Source organism: Seriola aureovittata, chromosome 6 (genome assembly GCF_021018895.1).
Source record: "Seriola aureovittata isolate HTS-2021-v1 ecotype China chromosome 6, ASM2101889v1, whole genome shotgun sequence".
Taxonomy (NCBI): Eukaryota; Metazoa; Chordata; class Actinopteri; order Carangiformes; family Carangidae; genus Seriola; species Seriola aureovittata.
Window position 1 is genome coordinate 13,600,705 of NC_079369.1, and position 21,398 is coordinate 13,622,102.

At 38.2% G+C, this 21,398-nt stretch overlaps 2 protein-coding genes across 4 annotated transcripts; one reads left to right on the forward strand and one right to left on the reverse strand.

The window, feature by feature from the left end:
• Positions 1-494: 494 nt before the first annotated feature.
• LOC130171132 (afadin- and alpha-actinin-binding protein-like) lies at positions 495-9,023 on the forward strand. Of its 3 annotated transcripts, none has more exons than XM_056378982.1 (14): positions 495-584; positions 2,522-2,637; positions 3,050-3,201; positions 3,524-3,727; positions 4,001-4,111; positions 4,233-4,368; positions 4,494-4,569; positions 4,906-5,086; positions 5,806-5,953; positions 6,399-6,535; positions 6,873-7,046; positions 7,214-7,331; positions 7,734-7,884; positions 8,002-9,023. In XM_056378982.1, exons 2-14 carry the CDS (start codon positions 2,619-2,621, stop codon positions 8,147-8,149), a joined length of 1,755 nt encoding a protein of 584 aa, XP_056234957.1. In that variant the 5' UTR covers positions 495-584; positions 2,522-2,618; the 3' UTR covers positions 8,150-9,023. The 3 variants fall into 3 exon arrangements, with proteins under 3 accessions (XP_056234957.1, XP_056234958.1, XP_056234959.1); XM_056378983.1 differs by having other exon boundaries at positions 7,737-7,884; XM_056378984.1 differs by having other exon boundaries at positions 6,876-7,046.
• Positions 9,024-9,656: 633 nt separating this feature from the next.
• Positions 9,657-19,571, reverse strand: LOC130171130 (vitellogenin-1-like). Its single transcript, XM_056378981.1, has 34 exons — positions 19,532-19,571; positions 18,825-18,845; positions 18,433-18,584; positions 18,094-18,345; positions 17,853-18,014; positions 17,618-17,766; positions 17,378-17,528; positions 17,124-17,281; positions 16,875-17,040; positions 16,668-16,793; positions 16,355-16,573; positions 16,055-16,272; positions 15,865-15,962; positions 15,156-15,280; positions 14,970-15,071; positions 14,769-14,888; positions 14,473-14,659; positions 13,982-14,075; positions 13,706-13,891; positions 13,450-13,591; positions 13,154-13,370; positions 12,570-13,069; positions 12,419-12,463; positions 12,247-12,327; positions 11,942-12,148; positions 11,696-11,838; positions 11,475-11,610; positions 11,255-11,378; positions 10,984-11,164; positions 10,804-10,898; positions 10,520-10,614; positions 10,180-10,345; positions 9,930-10,091; positions 9,657-9,845 (listed from the first exon to the last, which is right to left on the reverse strand). The coding sequence occupies exons 1-34, from the start codon at positions 19,569-19,571 to the stop codon at positions 9,745-9,747; spliced, it is 5,121 nt and encodes a 1,706-aa protein (XP_056234956.1). The 3' UTR covers positions 9,657-9,744.
• Between the last annotated feature and the right edge of the window lie 1,827 nt (positions 19,572-21,398).

The following is a 21,398-nucleotide window of genomic DNA, read 5'->3' on the forward strand; positions in this document are numbered from 1 at the left end:
GGAGATATGGTGCACAACAATCTATCTATCTATCTATCTATCTATCTATCTATCTATCTATCTATCTATCTATCTATCTATCTATCTATCTATCTATCTATCTATCTATTGTTGATTTTTGAAGTGAAAATAAGTACATAGCCCTACAACCCCTGCAGCAAATGTAAAATGAACCTTTTCTTTAAATGCTAATGTAATGTTACTTTTTCATTATAAACTTCATTATCAAGCAGCTTTTTTCACATATCACATATCTAGTCACTCATGAATCTCTTCATCCAAAATTAAGAGAAACGCGTTACTTTTCCTATTGTTATTCCTCTTGAGAGGCTATTAAAATAAACATCGGCATAATTAAAACGATAATCAAAACACTTATAAGAGTCTACAAGGGTAGACTGCAGACAACAGCCAATCATATTGAGCCGTGTTTGGTTGCTAGACAACGAGTCGGCCAATTAGCATGCCGTTTGGTTTGCGTGCAGTGGTGTGTGCTGTCATTTGGACCGACATGGCTTCACGGGCTGTTCTTGTGTCGTGAATAGAAGAGCAGTTTGGACGTAAATCACAAACTGCAACGTTAAGTAAGTACTCAAAATATTTCGTTATCCACTTCTTTGTATAGTAAACATTGTACACGTCTGCTCTTGTTACTAGTCCACTTGTTTAGCCTCCCGTTTGGCTTCAATGACAGATTGTTTTGAGGTAACTAACGGTGGCTAACGTGAGTTTAACACTGACTGCCGTGTAAAGGTCCTGCATATCCTTCTTTTATTTCATTAACGTTATCAACAAACTATAATTTGACCTGAGTCAAATTAACAGCCTCCTGGAAGTACCTAGTTAACGCCAGACTAGCTTTCACAAGGTTACACATTATTATCGAACAACATAACTTACACACTTGTTTCAGGCTGTTCCACGGGTTTCTGTTCAGTGCAGTTCATATAAAGCTAAAATAATGTGACACCAGTTAGCTTCGTTTCCTCTTTAAAAGGCTAAAAAGCAAGTAAAGTAGTTCTCTTGTCCCCTCAATGTGAGTGATTCTTTAACATTTTTTGGCTGACCCCAGTTATAAGAGTTGTTAAAATGTAATTTTAAGTATTTAAGTAGTAACCCAAAATTGATTAGATTGAATATGTGACATTTGACTAAACTGTACATTTTCTAGGCTCTTAAACAAAAATACATATGGCTTCCAGTGTATTAGGAACCCTAGCTAAAACTAATGCAGCAGCCCTGTAATGAAAACATGTTTATCAATTACAATGTTCAGTTTCTGTTGAAAATGTTTAAGAGGGCTGTTGATATTTCGTTTGTTCTCTGTAGTTTGTGGTACTATTGAACCATACTAGGTTATACTGACAGGTGTTTCTAATATTTCGGGCATATATAGTGTCTACACTATATTAAATCATATAGTGTATAGTCTACACTATATTAAATCATATAGTGTAGACTAAACATCGAATAAATTACTAAAATATACCCTTATAAAGGTGGGATTTATTGCAGGGATGTTCCATTGCATCATAGTACCTGAAAAACTGGCAACTGAGAATATGTAGTTCAGTCTAAGCTGTCACCTATGATCCCATCAAGTACCCTAACCCCCAGAGGGACTACAAACCTAAAAATCCATACTGCTGACAAGTACTTAGACATTTCATATTGGAGACTTTATAGTGTTTCTGTATTGAAGTTTAATTAATGAGTTAAAGGTTAACACTTGCTGAGTAGTCAGTCTAAGCAGGATCCAGGCTTGTTAAGCTTTGTGGTTGTAGGTTTGCCATCTGTCTCACCAGACTGATTAAGTATCACTGAAACTGAAAGGTAGGTCCCATGAGTCAACGAGTCACAGCTTTCTCATGAGTAAAATGTATGAAAAATTAAATGCACAGCATGTTCTTCACAAGAAGAATATAAAAAATTTAAATGCAGCTTCTGCTAATGCTCTGATAGCTGCTGTCCTGAAATGAAGTGTTGTAAATCATGCTCTAAGTTTTAAATAATATCTGTATGCACTTCAGAATATCTTGTTGTTGATATTGGCATTTTTCCTACATAAGGAAAAAGGTTCTGTTGTTTTTCTGATTGCGTGGCTCTGGAGAAATCACCATACTGTCTGTCTGGGATTAGTCTGATTAGCTGATGATAAGAGCATTGAGATAAGATGTCGGCCTGGTCCCAGCATGTAACCTGTTAAATACTCACCCTGCATGGACTATGGTGTAATACAACAACAGCAACAACAACAATCTAACAATAAGACGATTTGTAAAAGAATAAATAAATATACATTTTAATAAGGGATTTTAAAGAAAGACTGATTACTGTGTGCTCACTGTTTAGTCTGTATTCTGTGATAGATGATTGAGTTCTCTGTTGTGATCTGTTGTCCTCACACTCTGTTATTTGGATTGCTGCATGTTTGCACCCCTTACCGCTTCATGTTTAGTTCCATTGCTTTGTAATCCAGGCCGTGTTGAATGAGCGCTGCTAATCTGACCCTCTATTTCAGGAGCAGACTGCGTAGGTGGATCCTGTGGCGAGCTTTGTGTTACCCTGCACATGTAGTAGATAATTCACACCTGTAGCCTGAAGGCTGCACTGCAACAATGCCAGAGTCCTCCCCGGGTGAGTTTTCTCATATCTTTTAACATCACTACATGTGCACCATGAATGAGACATATTGAATTGTCATTTGTTGTGTTCTGCAGATATTAGAAAAATTTGCATGCTATAAACATGGCAGAAACATACAGCACTTCTTCATGCTAAGAAAGGGGAGCATTGTACAATTTTTGTAATTTGATTTTGGGTTTATGTTGACATCCTCATTAGTCAGATTAACTGAAGCACAACGGTACAGTTTGGTATCTTGAGTAGTTGTTTGCAGGTGAATGCTAATCTCAGTTTTTGTGCTAAGAGTAACCTCAAGTCATTTTAACATTTTTATATGAAGTGTTTTCCTTTCCTTGTAAAGCATTAACAAATTAGTATAGGCCTATGTAATGTATATATCTGACAGACATTTTTCTCCCTGAAGTCAAGGACATTCACGGCAACTCCGCTGAATGTAGAACATCCCCCTTGAGGCAGCTTAGCCAATCATCGCTGCCAGTTCACAGAAACTCCTATGTGCTCAGTACCTTCTGCACAGAGCACAATGTGCAAGAATGTCTATCACACATCAATCAGGTTGGTAAACTTGTACGTATCTGTGATGTAGTTTTAGTACAATTGGTGATTTGGAAACGCTCATGCTTAGTGGTTTGAGACATGTACGATATGACTGCAGTCTCCTGAGTTTGATCTGGCTGGGTTGAGAAAAGCCTAGAAATAATCAAAATAACCCATTTAAAACCTGATGAAAAGGCTTGTTTTCTGTGATTTTTGTATATATAGAATGTATACTGTAAGTACTGAAATGTAGAGTTTAAATATACCCTCAGACAGCACTGATTCAAAATGTTTCAGTTGCTCCATTTTTTTCTTTTCAACTATACTCTCGCTTTTACAGGAGGTGTCATCTCTTGGCCTCCCACCAGTTTGGACGGAGTTGGCCGACAGCTCAGACCTAAATGTTGTGGCAGTGCTAAATTGCATGTATGACCTGATTCAGCTGCATCGCAGGGGCGTCCGAAACCTGGAAAACATGGAAGTGGAGCAGCTAAAGTCCAGCAGCAATGTGGACTACCTGCAGCTCACCAGCACTCGGTTAAAGGTACAGTAACATTTATCCCCAGTGATTCCCTCATATTAATATTGTATTCAAATACAGAAACCCAGATAAAGCCTTTAGTAATCCAGCCTGCAATAGATGCTAACAAGAAAAAGGATGAATTATAGCTAAAAAAACCTTGAAGCACACACCTGCTTTTGAGAGTCCTGCTTCTTCTTGTCACTACTGACTGTATTTTCTTGTGATGAAGTTGTATTTGATAAGTGTTCATTTCAGCATTTTGGTCACAGTGACCTTGTTATTCTGTTATTATAGGAGCAGCTTGAACTTTCCAAAAGAGAAAACACAGGTCTCCTTGAGAAAGAACGGCAGCTACAGCAGAAAGTGAAAAGTTTGCAGAACTGCCTGAAGAATGAAAAAGAAGAGGTACTTTCTTTGGAAAAACTGCTTCAGACAATGTTGAGTGAATTCACAGAGTCCTCTGTCTGTGTATAAGCATGACAGTTTTAACAGTAATTTAAAAATTAACAACTTGTTTGATTTCCAGGTGCAAAAACTTCAGAATATAATTGCAAGTCGTGCCAGTCAGTACAATCATGAAATGAAAAGGAAGGAAAGGGAATTTAACAAATTGAAAGAACGTCTGAATCAACTTCTGGTTGACAAAAAGGAGAAGAAACAAGGTGAAAAATCTTAATTCTTTACATTTTGATATTAAACCATATTAAACCAGTGTTTTGTATATACAAAATTGGATTCCAAAGGCACTTTCTAATTCTTCTTTCTGTTTGTCATTCTTGCTTCAAAGCCATTGATGTATTAAACAGAATCGGAAGAGCTGATGGGAAGAGAAGCCTTTGGAAAACTGAAAAGACAGAGGCAAAGTAAGATCAGTTCTTGTTTCTTTTCGTCCAGTGAAGCCCTGTCAGTTTTGTTTCGAAAGAAACATTTCATTTGCAAATTAAAACATGTAAGAAAGAAATAATATTACCAGAAAAGATGCTTAAAATTGGTCATCCTGCTTTTGAATCTCAAGCAACATCAGTTCTTTTGTCAGTTTTCTAGGTGACACAAATTTATTTTTAGCAGTATGAGCTTGAGCCATAGATGACAGTGCTGAATGCTGTGTGATGACTTGAAGTTCTTTTCTCATTAGAAATGTTTCTTTGTCAGGTTGTAATTGTTGTATAAAAACACACCACTGTATTTCTTGTCCCCAGGCACGAAGGGGAGATGTATAAAACCCTGTTGAGTGACTATGACACTCGACAGAGGGAGCTGGTGCTGGAAAATGCAGAGTTGAGGAAAGTGTTACAGCAGATGAAAAAAGACATGGTGTCCATTTTAAGTTCAAGGAAACTGACTCTGAAAGGGGATAAACATGAAGATGGTTGCATACAGGTAAGACAACTATTATTTATTTATTGTTCATTAACTTTTGAGATGTTAAGCTATTGCTCCCCAGTCTTTGCTCTTAATTTGTACCCGATAAGTTTTTCAATTTGAATACACGATAATTTAAGACTGGGTATCATTTGAAATGTTTTAGTACTAGTGGAAATACCTGAGTTTCTGTGCCTAAATTGAGACGATACAATTTTAATAGCTTACTTCTGGAACTCTCAATAGGTTTTTCTTCATACCCCTTTTTTTATGTAACAAAAGAAGCCATGCTCTAAAATGTTAAGAGTTATTTAATAAAGCAACACACAGCATACAAGAACTAAGCTAATTGTAAATGATGAAGAATAAGCCATTTGTATGACAAAAGCAGTATTAATCTGACCAGTTTTCTGTACTTTTCGGACTAGTTTTCAATACTTTGTGCTATGGACACGTAAAGGTCGTACAGAAAAATTTGGTTTGATACGCTGGCCCTAACTGCATGGAGACAAATAGATCTCTTAACAGATTCCATTAAACATTTTTTCCCGTTCTCCTCTTTGTGTTTTTTGTAATATTTGGGTAGAAACCATCCACAGACAAACCAAACTGGCACAGTTGAAATTGATCACAGTTTGTTTCACAGCTGATGATCATCCTCATGCCTGTTATTTAGTCTGGTAGGCTTGTTTTGCAGATGTGTTAATAACTAAAATTTATTTTCACTATCATGTTAGGCTGACTCAGAGGAGGAGGATGAAGTGTTTGATTCCAGTAAGGAAAGTGTAGAGCTGTATTGTGTTCACGCCCGGGAGAAGCTGACCAACAGTATTCGCCTCCAGTGGAGAAGACTCAAGAGCCACGTAGAAAGGCTGGATAGCCAAGGTAGTTTTCACACTGCACAGTGTCGCCATTTGACCCTGATAAATGAAGGAACTTCATGTAAGAATTTCAGGGGATTTGGAGACAACATTCTCATCCCTCTCTTAACTAAAAAAACAGGTTTTACCATTGATCTGGCAATAGAAAGAGAAGTCATAGAACAAGGAATCTTGTTTAACCTAAGAGGAAATACTGTCAGAGCAACCAAAAAATGCTTACATGATATACTGACACCTTTGGTTTGGCCATTGAACCATTGAGTAGTAATAAGCTGGTCAGTACTCTTTGTTAAAACTCAAGGGAAAAATCAAGGTTTAAATGGAAACAACTAAAATACAGACACCAATATTCCAGTAACGTTCCAGACTGAATCATTACCTCCTGTTCAAATAAATATGTAAAAGCTGAATGCAAACATCAAGTTGGATTTTCTTTTTTGTTTGTATAGCATCTTTGTCACAGATGGGTGAGAGTAAAAATTCTGATGCTGTTCCTCGAGAGACTCACGAGGAAGAGATGGACAGACTAAAGCTGGAGATCCAGCAGTGCAAAGATTTTATTCAAACTCAACAGCAGCTGCTGCAGGTAAGACTGAATTTACTGCCAGCTGCAAAAGATGTTTGGAGGGTATTTCTTTTACTTGGTTTGGTATCAATGTCTAGTCAAACTATTATTAAGCATTTACCAAACACAGGGGTCTATGATGTCTAGAGGATTATAAAACGAGAGCACATACACTGAAAGAGAAACCCAACAGTTCTCACAAAGAGCAAACACTAGACGACAGGGGGGAGGAAAAACGTCTGCCTCAACCAGTTGGGTTTATTTGTTGGAGGAAAGATGTTTTATTAATTACTGCAGACAATGGCTCCCTAAATAAGTTGTTTATGAACCAAATCCCTGGTTTCATCTCTTCTTGTAGCAGCAGCTCAGCTCTCCATGTGATGAGGAGACAGCATCCCTGCTGAGCGACTGCTACATGTTGCAGGAGAAAGAGCGCCTCGGGGAGGAGTGGAAGACTCTAGAGGAGCAGAGAAAGATCTTTGAGAGGGAGAGGAGGAACTTTACAGAAGCAGCCATAAGACTGAGCCATGAGGTGATTTATAAAAGATATTTATTCCAAAAATTGGTACGAAATAAAAATCAGGAAATGTGTATGTATAAAACAGCTGTGTGCCGAGAGGACTCATTTCTATCTTTGTGATTACTTCAAGAAGTGTTTCGACTGCTTTTGCGATGACTTGTATCTGGTTTAATTTGCAGAGAAAGGCCTTCGAGGAGGATCGTGCGACGTGGCTCAAACACCAGTTTTTAAACTTGAGTCCGTTTGCAGACACAAAGAAATCCCCGATGTCAAAGTCGAAAAGTGCCTTTTTAATATGTGAGTGTCTCTTCTCACTTAAATCCTCTACTGATATGGCCAAGTTCACTCAGGTGTGCTCACTGAGATAAATGTCATAAAGTTAAATTATTTAATTGCAATGGTAGTCAATAAACTGAAGAGGTCTAAAACAGCTGATTTATTAGTAAAATATGTTTTCAGGTGTCTGTGTGTACTGTAGGTCAGGTAAAATTACTTCACTTCACATTTAGAAAATAGAACCTTAGGTCTTTTGTTTGTTTTTTTTTGGACAAAAATTTTTCAGTTATATTTACAGTTTTAAAAGTTGCACTTCAGTTCCACAATGGATTTGTGTTTTTTTTTTCCCAGCTGTTTCCTTTTTGGTCATATGGATCAATATCTTCCCATTTCTGATTCCAATAAAGTTTCATATTATTTTAGCAGCAGAAACGGAGGCCAGTGCAGCGTCGCCTCCACGAAAACTCATCAAATCCCCATCTGACACGACCTCCCCCACACACAGATGTGTCCCACTCACATCACCATCAACAGCTGACTTGTGTCACACACTTTGCCTTATCCCAGAAAAGAGGTACAGTGTCTTTATTTGCACAGTGATTTCTGAATTTCTAAGAATCATGACATAATGTACCTTCAAGTGAATGGAGTTAAAAACTGTCTCTGACCTTCTGTGAAATGTGATTTCCAGCTCAACCAAACCAAAGACAAAGACTGAGCATGCAGAGGAATCAGACATCTTCTGTAACGGGAATGTTCCCGTTCAGCACAAACGGTGGGACAACAGTAAAGACCACAGCAGCCACACACTTACAAGTGAAAAAAATAGCTCTATATGAAGCCAAAAACTGAAGCAGGATTTATGTGAATGTCCATGAATTATGGATTATGTGTGACATTTCAGAACTATGCCTGAAGGGTGAACGCTGAACAACTTGAAGCTAGATTGTAAAATTATTAAATAGCTGTTAACAGTCGAAGCCAAACAAGAGTTGTGGTTCGTTGATGGTGTTCTGTGAGACTGAGAGAGAATTTGTAATCTAAACATTTCTTTTGTATTACCTCACGGTTTTATTGTTAGATTATGTGATAAATTTATTTATTTATTTATTTATATTGTACTGTAAATCTTGTTTGGGAAGTCATGTCTCATGTCTAGCAACATCTTAGTCCGAGGGTTATATTTTTTGGCAACGCAGGTATGCAACAAAAGATGTCGCTCATCCGTGCTTATTGGCTGATGCTGCAACTAAAGTAACCCATAAGTTGGCATTTATATCTCTAAGTTTTAAGTTATCATGTTAAACTTGTCAACTGTCACAGATTTTGAGAATGTAGATTTAATGCTGCTGTTTCACTGAATGCAACAAGAAACTGGTAAAATATGGATTATGTTTCTGTAGTTTTATTATAGAAATGTGGCTGATTAACAACATTGCTTTCTTGTAAATGTTGCATTTACATTAGTAGTCGGTCATGTATGAGTTCAATAGGAAGAAAGGTTTGTGAAATGGAAGGTAAATTTAACAAATTACATAATGTGTAGGAGATACTTAATGTAGACAACTTAAGATGTCAATATGAATATTTTTTATGAATGTGTTTATCTTAGTGGCTTTATATTGACAGATCAAACTAATTCTTCCACCAAGAATGTATCATGATGTATTCTAGACAATCTTGAAACATTCATTATACATTGTTGAAACATTTTGTGTGATTTTATTTTTATTGGCCTCTTTTGGAAACAAGTTACTGATTATCAACAGCACTACTACTCCTGGCCATTCCCATTGAGCTGTGGTGACCTGTGACTGACAAAAGTGTCAGACTATCAAAATGGATACCACAGAGGTAAACCAAAGGGTGAAGTAGAATTTCAACAGAAATGTCTTTTGAAGAGGTAAGTGCTGTAATAAATATCTTGTTTACTGTTTACACTTGCTCTTGCATGTTTTGTATTATAAAACACTAACGAATATCTATACTATTATAATCCACAGAGGTTTTATACTTATCATTTTGTAGGCTCTAAGTCTATGAATTGAGGTATGTTATTAAGGTAATGTAGTGCACTGGCCATAGACAGTTGATGTCAGCGATATCATTTTCTTTTTGTCAACAGTCAAATGTTTGGGAATATTTAAAATGAAATGAAAGCTTATTTTTTATTCTTTGCTATTGCATATGGGCTTCATAAATGATAATTGATACAGCTGTGTCCAGCTTCACATGTTGTGCCATAAACTGATATTACTTATATTGATCTCACTGATATGGCCTCTTTTAATTCAGTTGGGTGGTGGGACAAGGAGAAAATCACAATAAATGCTGTGAACAGTATGGTACAGAGAGCATTTTTTTTATTTTAGAGTGGGTGCAGCTTTTTAGTTTTACAGATCAACAATACTTGTAATAATATAACAGATGCAGTCTAAGCGCACTGAGCAGTGCAGCTGCAGGCCAGGTGAGCCTCTGCTGTTTCCTTCAGGTCCACGCTGTTGTCGTACATGCTGTGAAGATTACTGGTAGAATCTGCACAAGTGAAGGGATCACAGCAATTAGGAACTGAGTATTTTTCACCACATCTTCATGTTCTGTGATTTCTAGCAAACTCACCAGTTGGTATGCAGTGGAAGCCAACAGTAACAGCTGTGGTTTTTACAGGGAAACAGCCAGGCAGGCAGCGCAGCACAGGCTCAACAGAGTAGCATTTGGATTCCTGGCCGTGGACGTTTACCTGCCTCTCCAGCTGAATAGATTCAATCTTCATACGGCACTCTTTAAGAGAAATGTGTGGAAGAGTGAGCATGTATGTGAAAATGAATGTTGCTGTAAAAATGATTCCAAAATTAAGTTTGTATCTCACCAGTGGTGTCTCTGCAGCTCTCAGCGGGCAGAACCCAGGAATGAGCATAGCTGACTGCGTTCTTGGTCAAACGTCCACTGGGTGTGCGGTACTCCTGTCTGACTTCCCCATCAGCCTTTCCACACAGTCCACAGGTCTGTCCCTTCATCCAGTCTGCAACTTTAACCTGCATGCCAAGATCAGACATTGCAGACAAAGTAGTCTTAATCTTTTTTCTGTGACGCCACAGTTTTAAGCTTGAAATTTCTCATAATTTATGCAAAAACCCTTTATATTTAAGTTTAATGTTATTTAAAATTGTATCTGTTCGTAAATTGCCCACAATTAATGTTAGATTTACCTTCCATGAGTTCTTGTCAAAGTAGACTTCATGAAGACCATGGCTGGGAGCGAACACAGAGATGCCTTCACCCTTTGGTCTTATCTGGATTTTAGCTGTAAGACAAAAAACATTTCATAATCATTTACTTGAAGCAATTTAAATTCAGTACATACAAGGGATTTGACGAAATTTTCAGCTCCAACAGAACCATGTTTTATCGATGATTTGTAGCATGATTTGTTTTGCAATATTAAATTACATATTGCTGAGATTTTGATTGGCAAATTAATATTTACAGAAACCTGTTGGATGCTGGTATGGCAGGTTGTTGATGGGTATTTCCATTCCATTGACCTTCACAATCACGTCAGTGTTCTTCGGGTACATGTCAATATCACTACAAGTGCAGAAATGAAAATGTTTAATTTAGTTTTGTCAACTTGTGGATGAAAGTCACTTAATTGTTTTTAATCAGCACTCACATGTCAGCAATCTTGACATTGATATGGTTCTGTTCAATGTGATCCTTCTTCAGCAGAACCATGAATTTCAGCTCATTGGTGCAATCCTGTGCCAGAACTTGGTAGCAAGACAGAGGCATCTCGTTCTTGTATCTCCTCTTGTTGAATGTGGTCAGTGTGTCTCTGGTGAAGGTGCATTCAGCTGTGAAAAAAAGGAAAAGTTAAATCTTTTGCACATAGTCAAAAGTAACTGCCAATACAATTCATGTTGAATAATAAGGTCAGCCATTACCTGCGCCAGCCTTGGCAAACAAGTAGTGGACTTTATCAGCCAAGTCATCGAAGGGTGTGAGACCTGTGACTTCCTCAAGTGGCAGAGTGATGGGAAGATGCAAAGCCAGCTTATAGACAGTACGCTGTAGATGGAAAAATTCATAATTATTAGAAATAAGTTAAATATATTAAAATAAATAGGCACTCACATTTTGTTAGAACGACTTGATTATTAATACCTCTGGTGTTTTCCAAATGAGGTCAAGTGTCTTATCAGATGTGGCAACCACAGTAAATGAAAGCTGCTTGGCGCTGTTTTCATCCTTTTCTTTAATCAAGCCAGCCAGCATGGAAGCAGGAATGTAGTCATACACCCTTGAAAAGAAATTTACAAATATAATTTGACATAGTCCATATTGCATTTAAGTAGGCTAAAGACAGTTTGTATGAAGTTCCGCACTTCTTTGCGTAGCGTTTCAGGGCAGAAGGTAGTTCATTCCAGGCCACTCTGAAGCGAGCTGCAGGGCTTGGACCAACAAGACCAGTCTCGGCTGTGATCATGGTGTCGTACTGCTTGCATTCTGCTCCCCAGCCGATTTTGGCCTATCAAGAAACAGTAAAGGTGGCGATAAGGCAACTGGTTTTAAGGGTAGTCTTTTACATGTTATGTCATAAGATCTATAAATTAAGCAAGACAAAGTCTTACTGTGACTTTGTGCTTGCTTAGCAGAACTCCATCAGCACAGAACTTCCAGTTGTTATCAGCAGCCAAGGCAGCTAGAATGATCTGAATTCTGGCAGTAGGTCTGTCCAAGTAGGCAGACAGCTGGTATCCCTGCATCTTGTTGTCAGCTCTGACAGCACGGAAGATGATGGCAAAGGTAGGAGCAGCTTCATTGCCAAGGAACTTGTTCTGTGGGATAAATCAAAGTTAATTCACTGAAGTACACCAACAAATCCATCAATGAAAAGATCTGAAGGATGTTTTTGACCAAAATGTCAAAGATTCACCTTTGTGTAGATGGCCTCAAAGCTTGAAGCACTGCTTCTGCTCCTGGAAATTGCTGCTGATGTGACTTGAGAGGTGACAGCCTACAATATATAAAGTTAAAGGCCATCATGAAAAAACTGCAATGTGTTCAAACTACATTGTCTTTTGTTTGAAGCACCATCTTAAACATACCTGTTTCTTGTGGATCTTCTGGAACTTGTGGTGATAAGTCACTCGCTGTTAAGAAAATGAAGATTTCTTTTTTCAGCTTCCACGCTTAGTGTAATATATGTTTGGATTAATACTCTTTCATGCATACTCATAAAACAATTGCAGCGTTTACCCTTGAGAGATGAGCACTGGAGCTAGAGGAACTTGAGCTAGCACTGAAGAGTGATTTAAGGCTTGATGCAGAGCTGGACCTGGAAGATTTGCTCATAGATCTAGAAGAGCTGAGTCTGCTGCTGCTGCTGCTGCTGCTGCTGCTGCTTCTGCTGCTGATTTTCTTGCTGCTGCTGCTGCTGCTTCTGCTGCTGCTGCTGCTGCGAAGTCTACTGGCTGGAGCAGCTGCATCAGTGGTCTTTCTGCTGGCACGAGATGAGGAGCTGGAAGAACCAGAAGAAGACTTGGAACGAAGACTTGAGCGAGAGCTGCTTGAGCTGGAGGAGGAAGATAAGGTGCCATTCTTCAGACCAGGAGCCAGGATTCTCTTGAGCTTCATTAAGACTGGTCTTCCCTCAACAATTTCCTCTTCACTCAGGTTGATGTGCTTAATGAGCTTCTCTGCAGCCTTTGGTCCAACTTGAATTTCCATCTCCAGTCTCTCAATGGCCTCACCTTCAACTGAAAGTATTATTAAATAATGCCATTAATGCTTGCTTCATGTATGCTGCTTCAACAAAAAAGTGTTGGGCTGTCAGTACTTACTTGGTTTGAAAGAAAGAGCAATAGAGTGCTTTCCAGCCAGTTTGTACAGGGCAATGTCTTTGAGGAAAGCAGCGTTTTCAGTTGCAACCTTGATACAGCCCTTCATTCCAATGGCAACAGTCTTAACACAGTATTTCTTCTCAAATTGAGCTGCTCTGAATTTTATAGTGGGCTTGGTAGCTGCCATATCCTTGGAAATTATCTCTGAGGATCTTGACTATGAAAAGAGACATATTAATTATACTGTAAATGGAAACACTATTTTAGCCATATCAAAAGGTCTGTTCAAAACTCACCCAACTAGCTGAAGCAGAAGAAGTAATCTTAGATGAGAGAATCTCCCTTGAGATGGACTGCAAGACTTTGGCAGGGATAAGGGGAGTGATTTTTTCAGCAGCCAGATCCTCAATATTCCTTGCCACAGCAAAAGTCTCAATGCTGTTGAAGTAACAATAACTTAATCATGTGGGCTCTAAAGATAAATACATTTTCAGGGTGACAGAAGTTTAATATTTTTGAGGGTACACGATGAGTTAAAAACATTAGGCTTACTGCACAGCTGCAATGTGTTCAGGTACGGAAACAGGCAGAGCTTCAATCTTAAAGTAGCCCTCGTTGATGTCAAGTCTTGCAGCAATTTTGGCGGGCAAAATTGAGTTGAGCTTGGCTCTTGATAGCAGAGCAGCCTGGAGTATGGCAGTGTTGACCCCCATCACAGCAAATGTGTTGACAGCAATGCTAGAAGGAGTAGACATTTGTATATAACATTTCATGATGTTATATTTTTTCTGCTCATTTTTTTATTGTAGTTTTAGATGTTGTACTTACCTTGGTTTGATCTCAGTCTCAAGCTGCATGTCTGTCTTCAGAAGGTGAGCAATATGGAAGTTTTCAGGCAGAGTTGGGGTTGTGGTGGCCTTGACTAAGAAAACAAATAAATCAATATATCACCTCTTAGAATAATACTTTTAAAATTCTTAAGTAGGTGATATTATATACAACATCTCACCGGTGCTTTAGTGCTATTTTTATGAAAGACTAACGCACTGTTTTCATTTTTCTTTTCGAAAGATAATTTTTCTTTTTCTTTTTAAGGATTGTAAACAATTTATTTGGTTTACATTATATAATGGGGTTTTGTAAGATATCATTAAGGTATTTTCAATTGTTAACAGTATTGGGCTATTACAAATGGCTGGTTTCAAAAGTACTTTCAAAAGAGAATTGACACCTTTTTTGATTGGCTTAAGGTGGACTATTTAACTGGGATAGGTCGGACCTGTAACGATCTAAACTGATGTTTTGTAGCTTCTATTTACTGTGAACAGCTGCGGCAGCCACAGCAGCAGTGTAGAGACTGAGCTCCATTGGAAGACCAGCAGCAGTAGGCAGGATGCGCCGCACCTCAGTAGCCAGCAGAGGCTTAGCGAAGTGGTAGGAGGCACCAGACAGCAGAGCCTTGATAGTGTTCCTACCAAATGCCTGAACAGATGGTGCAGTGGCGAGCTGTAGGAGAATAATTTTGTGAGTAGAGAATTTGTGTAGTGCAAAATTGTGACGCAATGTTGTATGAAATTGTCCTTGAAGTTTTGAGACATTGTCATTTGAATCATACCGCAATGGCCTGATCAATGAAGGCTTTGTCAATGTTGGCAAAGGCAATTTCTTGTCCAAAGAACTTGACATAGACAGAAGCCAGAGGCTTCCTGTTGGGCAGAGACTTCCACTGAGAGAGCTGTGGACAGAGGAAACCATGAGGTGAATTGTATGATTTTCTACTCTTGTATTTGTTACTTGATGGGGTTTTATTGCTTACAGCCTTAATGACACGCTTCATCTTGGTGATCCTGTCAGTACTGTCAATAATGGCAGGGTTTTTCAGAATAGCCTCTTGGAGTCCCTCAGTTCTTACTCCAACCTAGGAAAAAGTCAGCATGATTGAACAATTACTTTCTAATTAGTAATTGAATGTCTTAAGAGACATGTTTTCTTTTCCCTTTACCTCCAGAACATCAGCAGCAGCTCCTGCAAGGTAGGCACTAGTCTTAGCCACAATAGATCTGGGCAGAATGGTCGCAGCATCATTGATGTAGAAAGCACTGGCAGCAGCACCAAGCATCAAAGGACCTGACAAAGAGTGTCAAATAGTCTGTTACCGTCAATTCAACATGCTTTACAGATAGCAACTGACAAGCTGATAATAACACAGAATAAATATGAACAGTAAAAACAATTTGAGACTAATGCACACAAGAAAAAAAGGTGAATTGTAATACATATAGTTATGGTATAAGTATGAAAAACCGATATTTTGACTATCTTCTTGTGTGTAAGCCAGGAGGATTTGTATTGATATAAATTCAACCTTCTTTTGTAAATTATTAAGCATTGAATGTTGTAGTTGTGTGTAGCCATGTCAGGCCATGACAGGCAGATAAAAGTGCATAAAAGTTACTTATAACAACAAAATAAAAAGCCAAATAAAAAAAAAGAGTGAGTTAAAATTAGTTAGCAGTTAAACACTAACAAAACCTTTTCTATTTCTATTTTTTAGATAAATACAGACATCCGAATAAAAAATGTATCCAATTGTGGTGCAAGCACTGGTAGAACTCGCAGTCGTTTGGGTTTGATGAGATGACGGTAGATGATACTATTGACAAAAAGAAACTTGATGTAACTTAAACCAGATGTGACACGTTGTTTCTTACTGTTATAGATGTCCATGTGGATGGCTTTACTGAAACGGAAGCTCAGTCTGTCCAGCCTTGGGCTTAAGATTTTGACAGCGACGTTGCAAGCTGCGGCACTGTATGGAGAGTATAAAACAGCTTGGGTAAATATAGATCAGTTCATGCAGATAAGACTTGATGATGAATCGGGATCAGAGAGTGCTCTTACACTGAGGCATGGATAGCAGCTGTGCTTCTGGTCAGGGACTTCATATGAGAGTAAGTGAAGCTTGCCACTTGCAGATTCTCCTCTGTTTTCACAATGTTGGCAAGAGTTGTCACCAAACCCATTGGAGGCCTTGTTTCAAACAGCACAATGCATGCAAGCATACGAAGCTCTGGGTGAAGAGCCTTGTCCATGTAGAGCTGTAGAGCCAATTCCTGGATCTAATTTTCAAGAGAAAGCTAACTCAATATGGAGTTTTTTCAGAAAATTTGTTTGAAATACTCTTTGGTGTTGAGAATTCACCATTCTGGGCTCCTTCTTTGCAATGTTCCTCAAGGCCATGATGGCATCAGCATGGACTCTCATCTGCAGAGTTGCAGCTGCAGTTCCATGTATGGGCAGGATCTTTGTTATCGGCTTAAGGCTAGAAGGATGACCAGCGTTACCCAAAACCTTCAGCAAAAGGATGATTTCCGGGGTGTCATCCTTAGCGACAGCCTCTGCAAGGAGCTCCTGGATGGGCTGTGGGAGAAAATGAGAAATTAAGATTCCCTTTTCTCATCCAGAAATGGGCAGAGGACTTTGAAGTAATATGAAAAGAACAAGGTTACATCACCTTGATGAGTTCAACAGGGCACACAGCTTTCTCAGCACAGTACTTGGAAATCATGGTACCGTAACCAAGGAGGACAATCTCCCGCAGAACTGGGTTCTCAAGTACTTTACTGTTGAATGCCAGGGTCTAAAAAAGAGCAACAATCAGAAATGTTTCATACCTCCATTCGTATTACCAACAAAATAACTTACTATTTGATTTACCCACCTCGATCAGCTTGATGTTCTCAGTGTTTGCTGTTGCCATGTGAACAGATGCAATCAAAGCCTGAGCTGTTTCAGCAACAGTCAGCTCATTAGCTAGGAATTTCTCCTTGATGAATCTCAGAGCAGCAGGTGTTCCAATAACAGGGATGGCATCCAAAATCCACTGTCTGAAAGAGGAAAATGAAGTGAGCGAACCTGTAAACATATTTTTCAAATATCTTTTTCAAATGTTCAAACCCTAAAACATCACCTGTAGGCAGGTTTGTTTCTGTATTGGCTCCAGAGCATTTCAAGGTCTTCATAGTGGGCTGCACGGAGGACCTGAATGAGCTCCAAAAACTTCAGAGGAGCATCCTCATGGACTCTCACCATGTTGTGGGTGACCAGATGATTAAGAATCTCCATAATCTGAGAACACAGGAATGAAGTTGAAGTCAATAAATGTGACAGATATTCACAAATTTTTATTCATAACTTTACTGATCTTTTAAAGAGATAATGCACCTGGGCCTGTGCATTGGTGATCTTGATGAGCTGAATGGGTGTCTGAAGAAGTTCAGTGGAGAACTCATACTTGAGAGATCCACGGTGAAGATACTGAGCCTCGATGGGTACAATAGGGGCCCTTTGAACCTCAAGGAACACCAAGGATTGTCTTGAAAGTAATATGAAAAACAATTCATCTGCAGCTCGGTCAAATCCAAACACTACCATTACAACATTCCTCAGTATGTTTTAACATACTTGGTCTCCATCTGAGCAGCTCCGTTCATCTCAGTGAAAGGTGAGAACTGGATCAACTCAGTGACGGCTGCCTCCAGGATCAGGATGCCACTACCGACTGGCTTCAAGATGTAATTGTATGCTGTAGCTCCTCTAAGGTTCTTTGAGTCCTGGTAAGATGAAGCACACAGTTGCTTGATTGAACATTTTCTACTTTCATGAATGTACGCATTATACAAAATGAGTGTGAACCTACCTGCTGGCACTTTGCACATTTCTCAGTGTATGCCATCCCCAAGTCCAGCATGACCTTCTCCTGACAATGGTTCAGGTCCCTGGTCTTTGTCAAAAGGATGCGTTCAGCCTTTTCGTCCTCAGTGATGGCATAGAGGGTCTTGCACACACCCTGAGTTCCGGCCTAATGAGAAGAGCATATGTTGATTAGAGAGATTCAACTTCCTGTAATGGATTTATAACCAGTAGGATCTTTAACAAACCTCCTGCAACTCGTAGACATTCTGTGTCTTCTTGATGTTCAGCTGAAGGACATTCAGGATACCTCTGTAGATGTTCAGCACCAGTGTGGAGGTTCCCTCTGGGGCGAACATTTTTCCCACAACACCGTTGGCATACTCAAACTTGATGGGAGCCACGAGCTGAGCTGCCAGTGCTGAGGTCAGCTTGGTTGCTGGGATTAAAGGATCCCTAGGCCAGACGCCACTGTACTCAAAGAGCTCAGGTTCCACAAGCTACAGTGTAAAAATACGATTTATTACAGGGCAATTTGCATTTTAGAAGTAAAAAAACTGTTGCTCTCACATGATTTTGATCTTTACCTTCAGCATGTAGATATTTTGAGATGCGGCACTGATGAGAACTTTGCTGCTGACTTTGACTCCGGCTTTTGCCAAACCTTCCTCTGGCAAACCACCCAGGAGAAATGCCTCATATTTGTACACATAGGTCTTACCAGCAGCAAAATCAGGAGCTGAAAGCATAATTTCATTCAGTGAGAGGTATTCTACATTATATCCAAAACTATAAGAGTCATTTATGACATCATATGAACCACAAATTTGTAAAAAACATTTATTTTACTTGGATCATTCACTTTCATTTAATTTAAGCTGTGTTGCACCATTGTGTTTCTGGTTACATTTCAGTGTCCATATATTCTTTGGAAAAATGAGAACTGTTTGTTAAGATTATAAAAAAGTACTGAACTTACCCAAGCTATGTGGTTGACCCGCTAAAATGAAAAAAGAAATGAATAATGAAGTTATAATTAATAACATGAATAATTAATAGCAGTAAATAATAAAGTAATACTAAAGTAAAACCACTAAATCTAGTTTTTAACATTTTACCTTTTTTTAAACCTGCTATATTACATTACATTAGCCTGTATATTATAATATAGCAAATTCTCAGATTATAAAATGGCTTTGAAAAACGCTTGAAACAGCACCCAGTTAGTTTGCATTGAAACATATACAGAATGTTGTTTGCTACAGGTGCCTATTTAGAATGAACAAAAGTCATTTCCATTAGATGTAAATAATTTTAAGAAAATCATACTTCTTTTTACTAATTTTAGGGAATGTCAACATATTCGATCAAGATTTAACCAGAACAAACATCAATTTGATTTCACTTTGCTTGCAGTTTAAATTGGTACAGTAAAACTGAGGGGCAACTGCACCATTAACTAAAATAAAATACAAACAAAGACAAAAGACAAGTAATACCAAAAATCCCTGAATGTCAAGGCACAAGGTTATAAACAATATCCAACATTTCTTCTTTAAAAATGACCACATAGAGTGCATAAGTTCAAAACATCCAATGAAAAAAAACGTCAATCATTTCTAAAATTGTGATCAAAACTGCATTTTAAAAAGTAGAAAAGATTCAGAAAACAGAAATCCTACTCACCCACAAGGGCCAGAGTCAGGGCCAGGACAACTGCTCTCATGGCTGAATGGAGCTGTAAATGCCCGAGTGATTGAAAACCTATTTAAAGGGAAATGTTGTGCTGATTAAAGTCCAACAAGGAAAGTGTTATATGAACCCTGCCATGTTTGATGTTTCATACACTGTATTGGGTTGGGTAGGGTGACAGGGTGTGTACCAGTGGATGAAAAGTTAGGTTCACCTGACCTTGTTCTCCTCAAATATGCCAAGTCAAATTCAGGTATCATGTTTTAAAGTGTTTACTGTGAATTAATATTACATGCATATATTAAAACAAAACCCTGTTATCCCACAACAATCCATACTTTGGTTTAAAGTATTAAAACTTTTTGATGGCCGTTGCTTTATGTTCTCTTATATTGTTGAAAATTGTTGGAAAAATCTACCTTTTCCCCCAAACTTCAAGGAAGATTTGGGTTTTCTTTGACCTAAGGGTTATAAGATCCAAAGTCTTTGAATTAATTAATTTAACTGAACAGAATTTACATTCACACTTTATTTCTGTATTAATTAAAAATTTTGTGACTGCCTTGAATGTTTGTGGCATCTCTCCATTATATTGTTGACATACAGTCTCAAAGTTCACACAAGAGGGCAGCATGACTATCGCTGTTTGCTCACTTTATTTGTCGGGGTCAGGGTGGCCACTGATGTCATGACATTTCACAGTGAAATAATAAGTTCTATTTCATTGTGAAATGAAGTGACCATTGTTATCATGGATTTACAGAAAGTGTTAATTTTCTGGTTGTTGGTGTGGCTCTTTCCATTTCTTGAAAATTATCACTTAAGTTATAGATTCCAAGCATATAATGTAGTCAACAATTGCTTCAGTAAAACCCGTCAATGTTCTGTCTTTTATTATTTATTAATAAAATAATATATAGAATATCAATTTGAAAATATACTAGATATACTTTTGTATGAATGGCTCTAACACTTGTATTGAATAATGCTGGTTAAAACCCACAACTGCAACATATGATGCAAATTATCAAAAAGTGTTGATAATAACTTGATTCTAAGAAGTAATTAAGCTGCATACACAGTTTATAAATTAAATAAATCACCTTACCCTATAACTGGTTGTCATTTTCACTGACACACTGTCCCTCTCATTCTCTGTGCTTTATACTCTGTTGACCTCAAGTACCTGGCACATACTGAACAGGACACACAATGCAGCTTCATTATGGTTTGTATCAGTACATTTGTCCCGGAGTATGCGGTCCATGTTGTTCTAAATTTATTTAGGAATGTGCACCATGTTATTACAAATTCTAGTGAAATAATAAAAGTATTTCAACTAGATTTTGACACATTAACCCTCTACAAAACAGGACCTCAACAACAACACTGAAGAGCGCTGATATTATAATTTAGTGCTGCATACTTAGTCCATGGGCCAGAGGCCAAAATTTCACTTGTCGGTACGACTCAAGGTGGCAAAGGTTACTTATAATTTTTGAAAGGATCCATGTCTGTAGATGATATTTTAGTATGATAACCCTTCCTGAGACACAGCTGTATTAGAGTTATCAGCTGTTGAAGTTAACTTCCCCCTTAGAAAAAGTGCATTTTAGACGCTGGTGCATATCTTAGCTCATGTCCAGGATATTTGTCAATATTAAATAATATTGTGTTTGGTGTCATTTTAAAGGGGACACTCTAAGCTTTCATTCAAGCCCTGTTGTGAATCTTTATGACAGATGCAGAGTTCACTGGAGCTCTTCAAACTTTTAATCACACACATTTTTTCACAATTTTCGCCTAAATCATATACTTTCTTTTAGTCCTGTGACATGTGGGAACATCAGAGACACAAAAC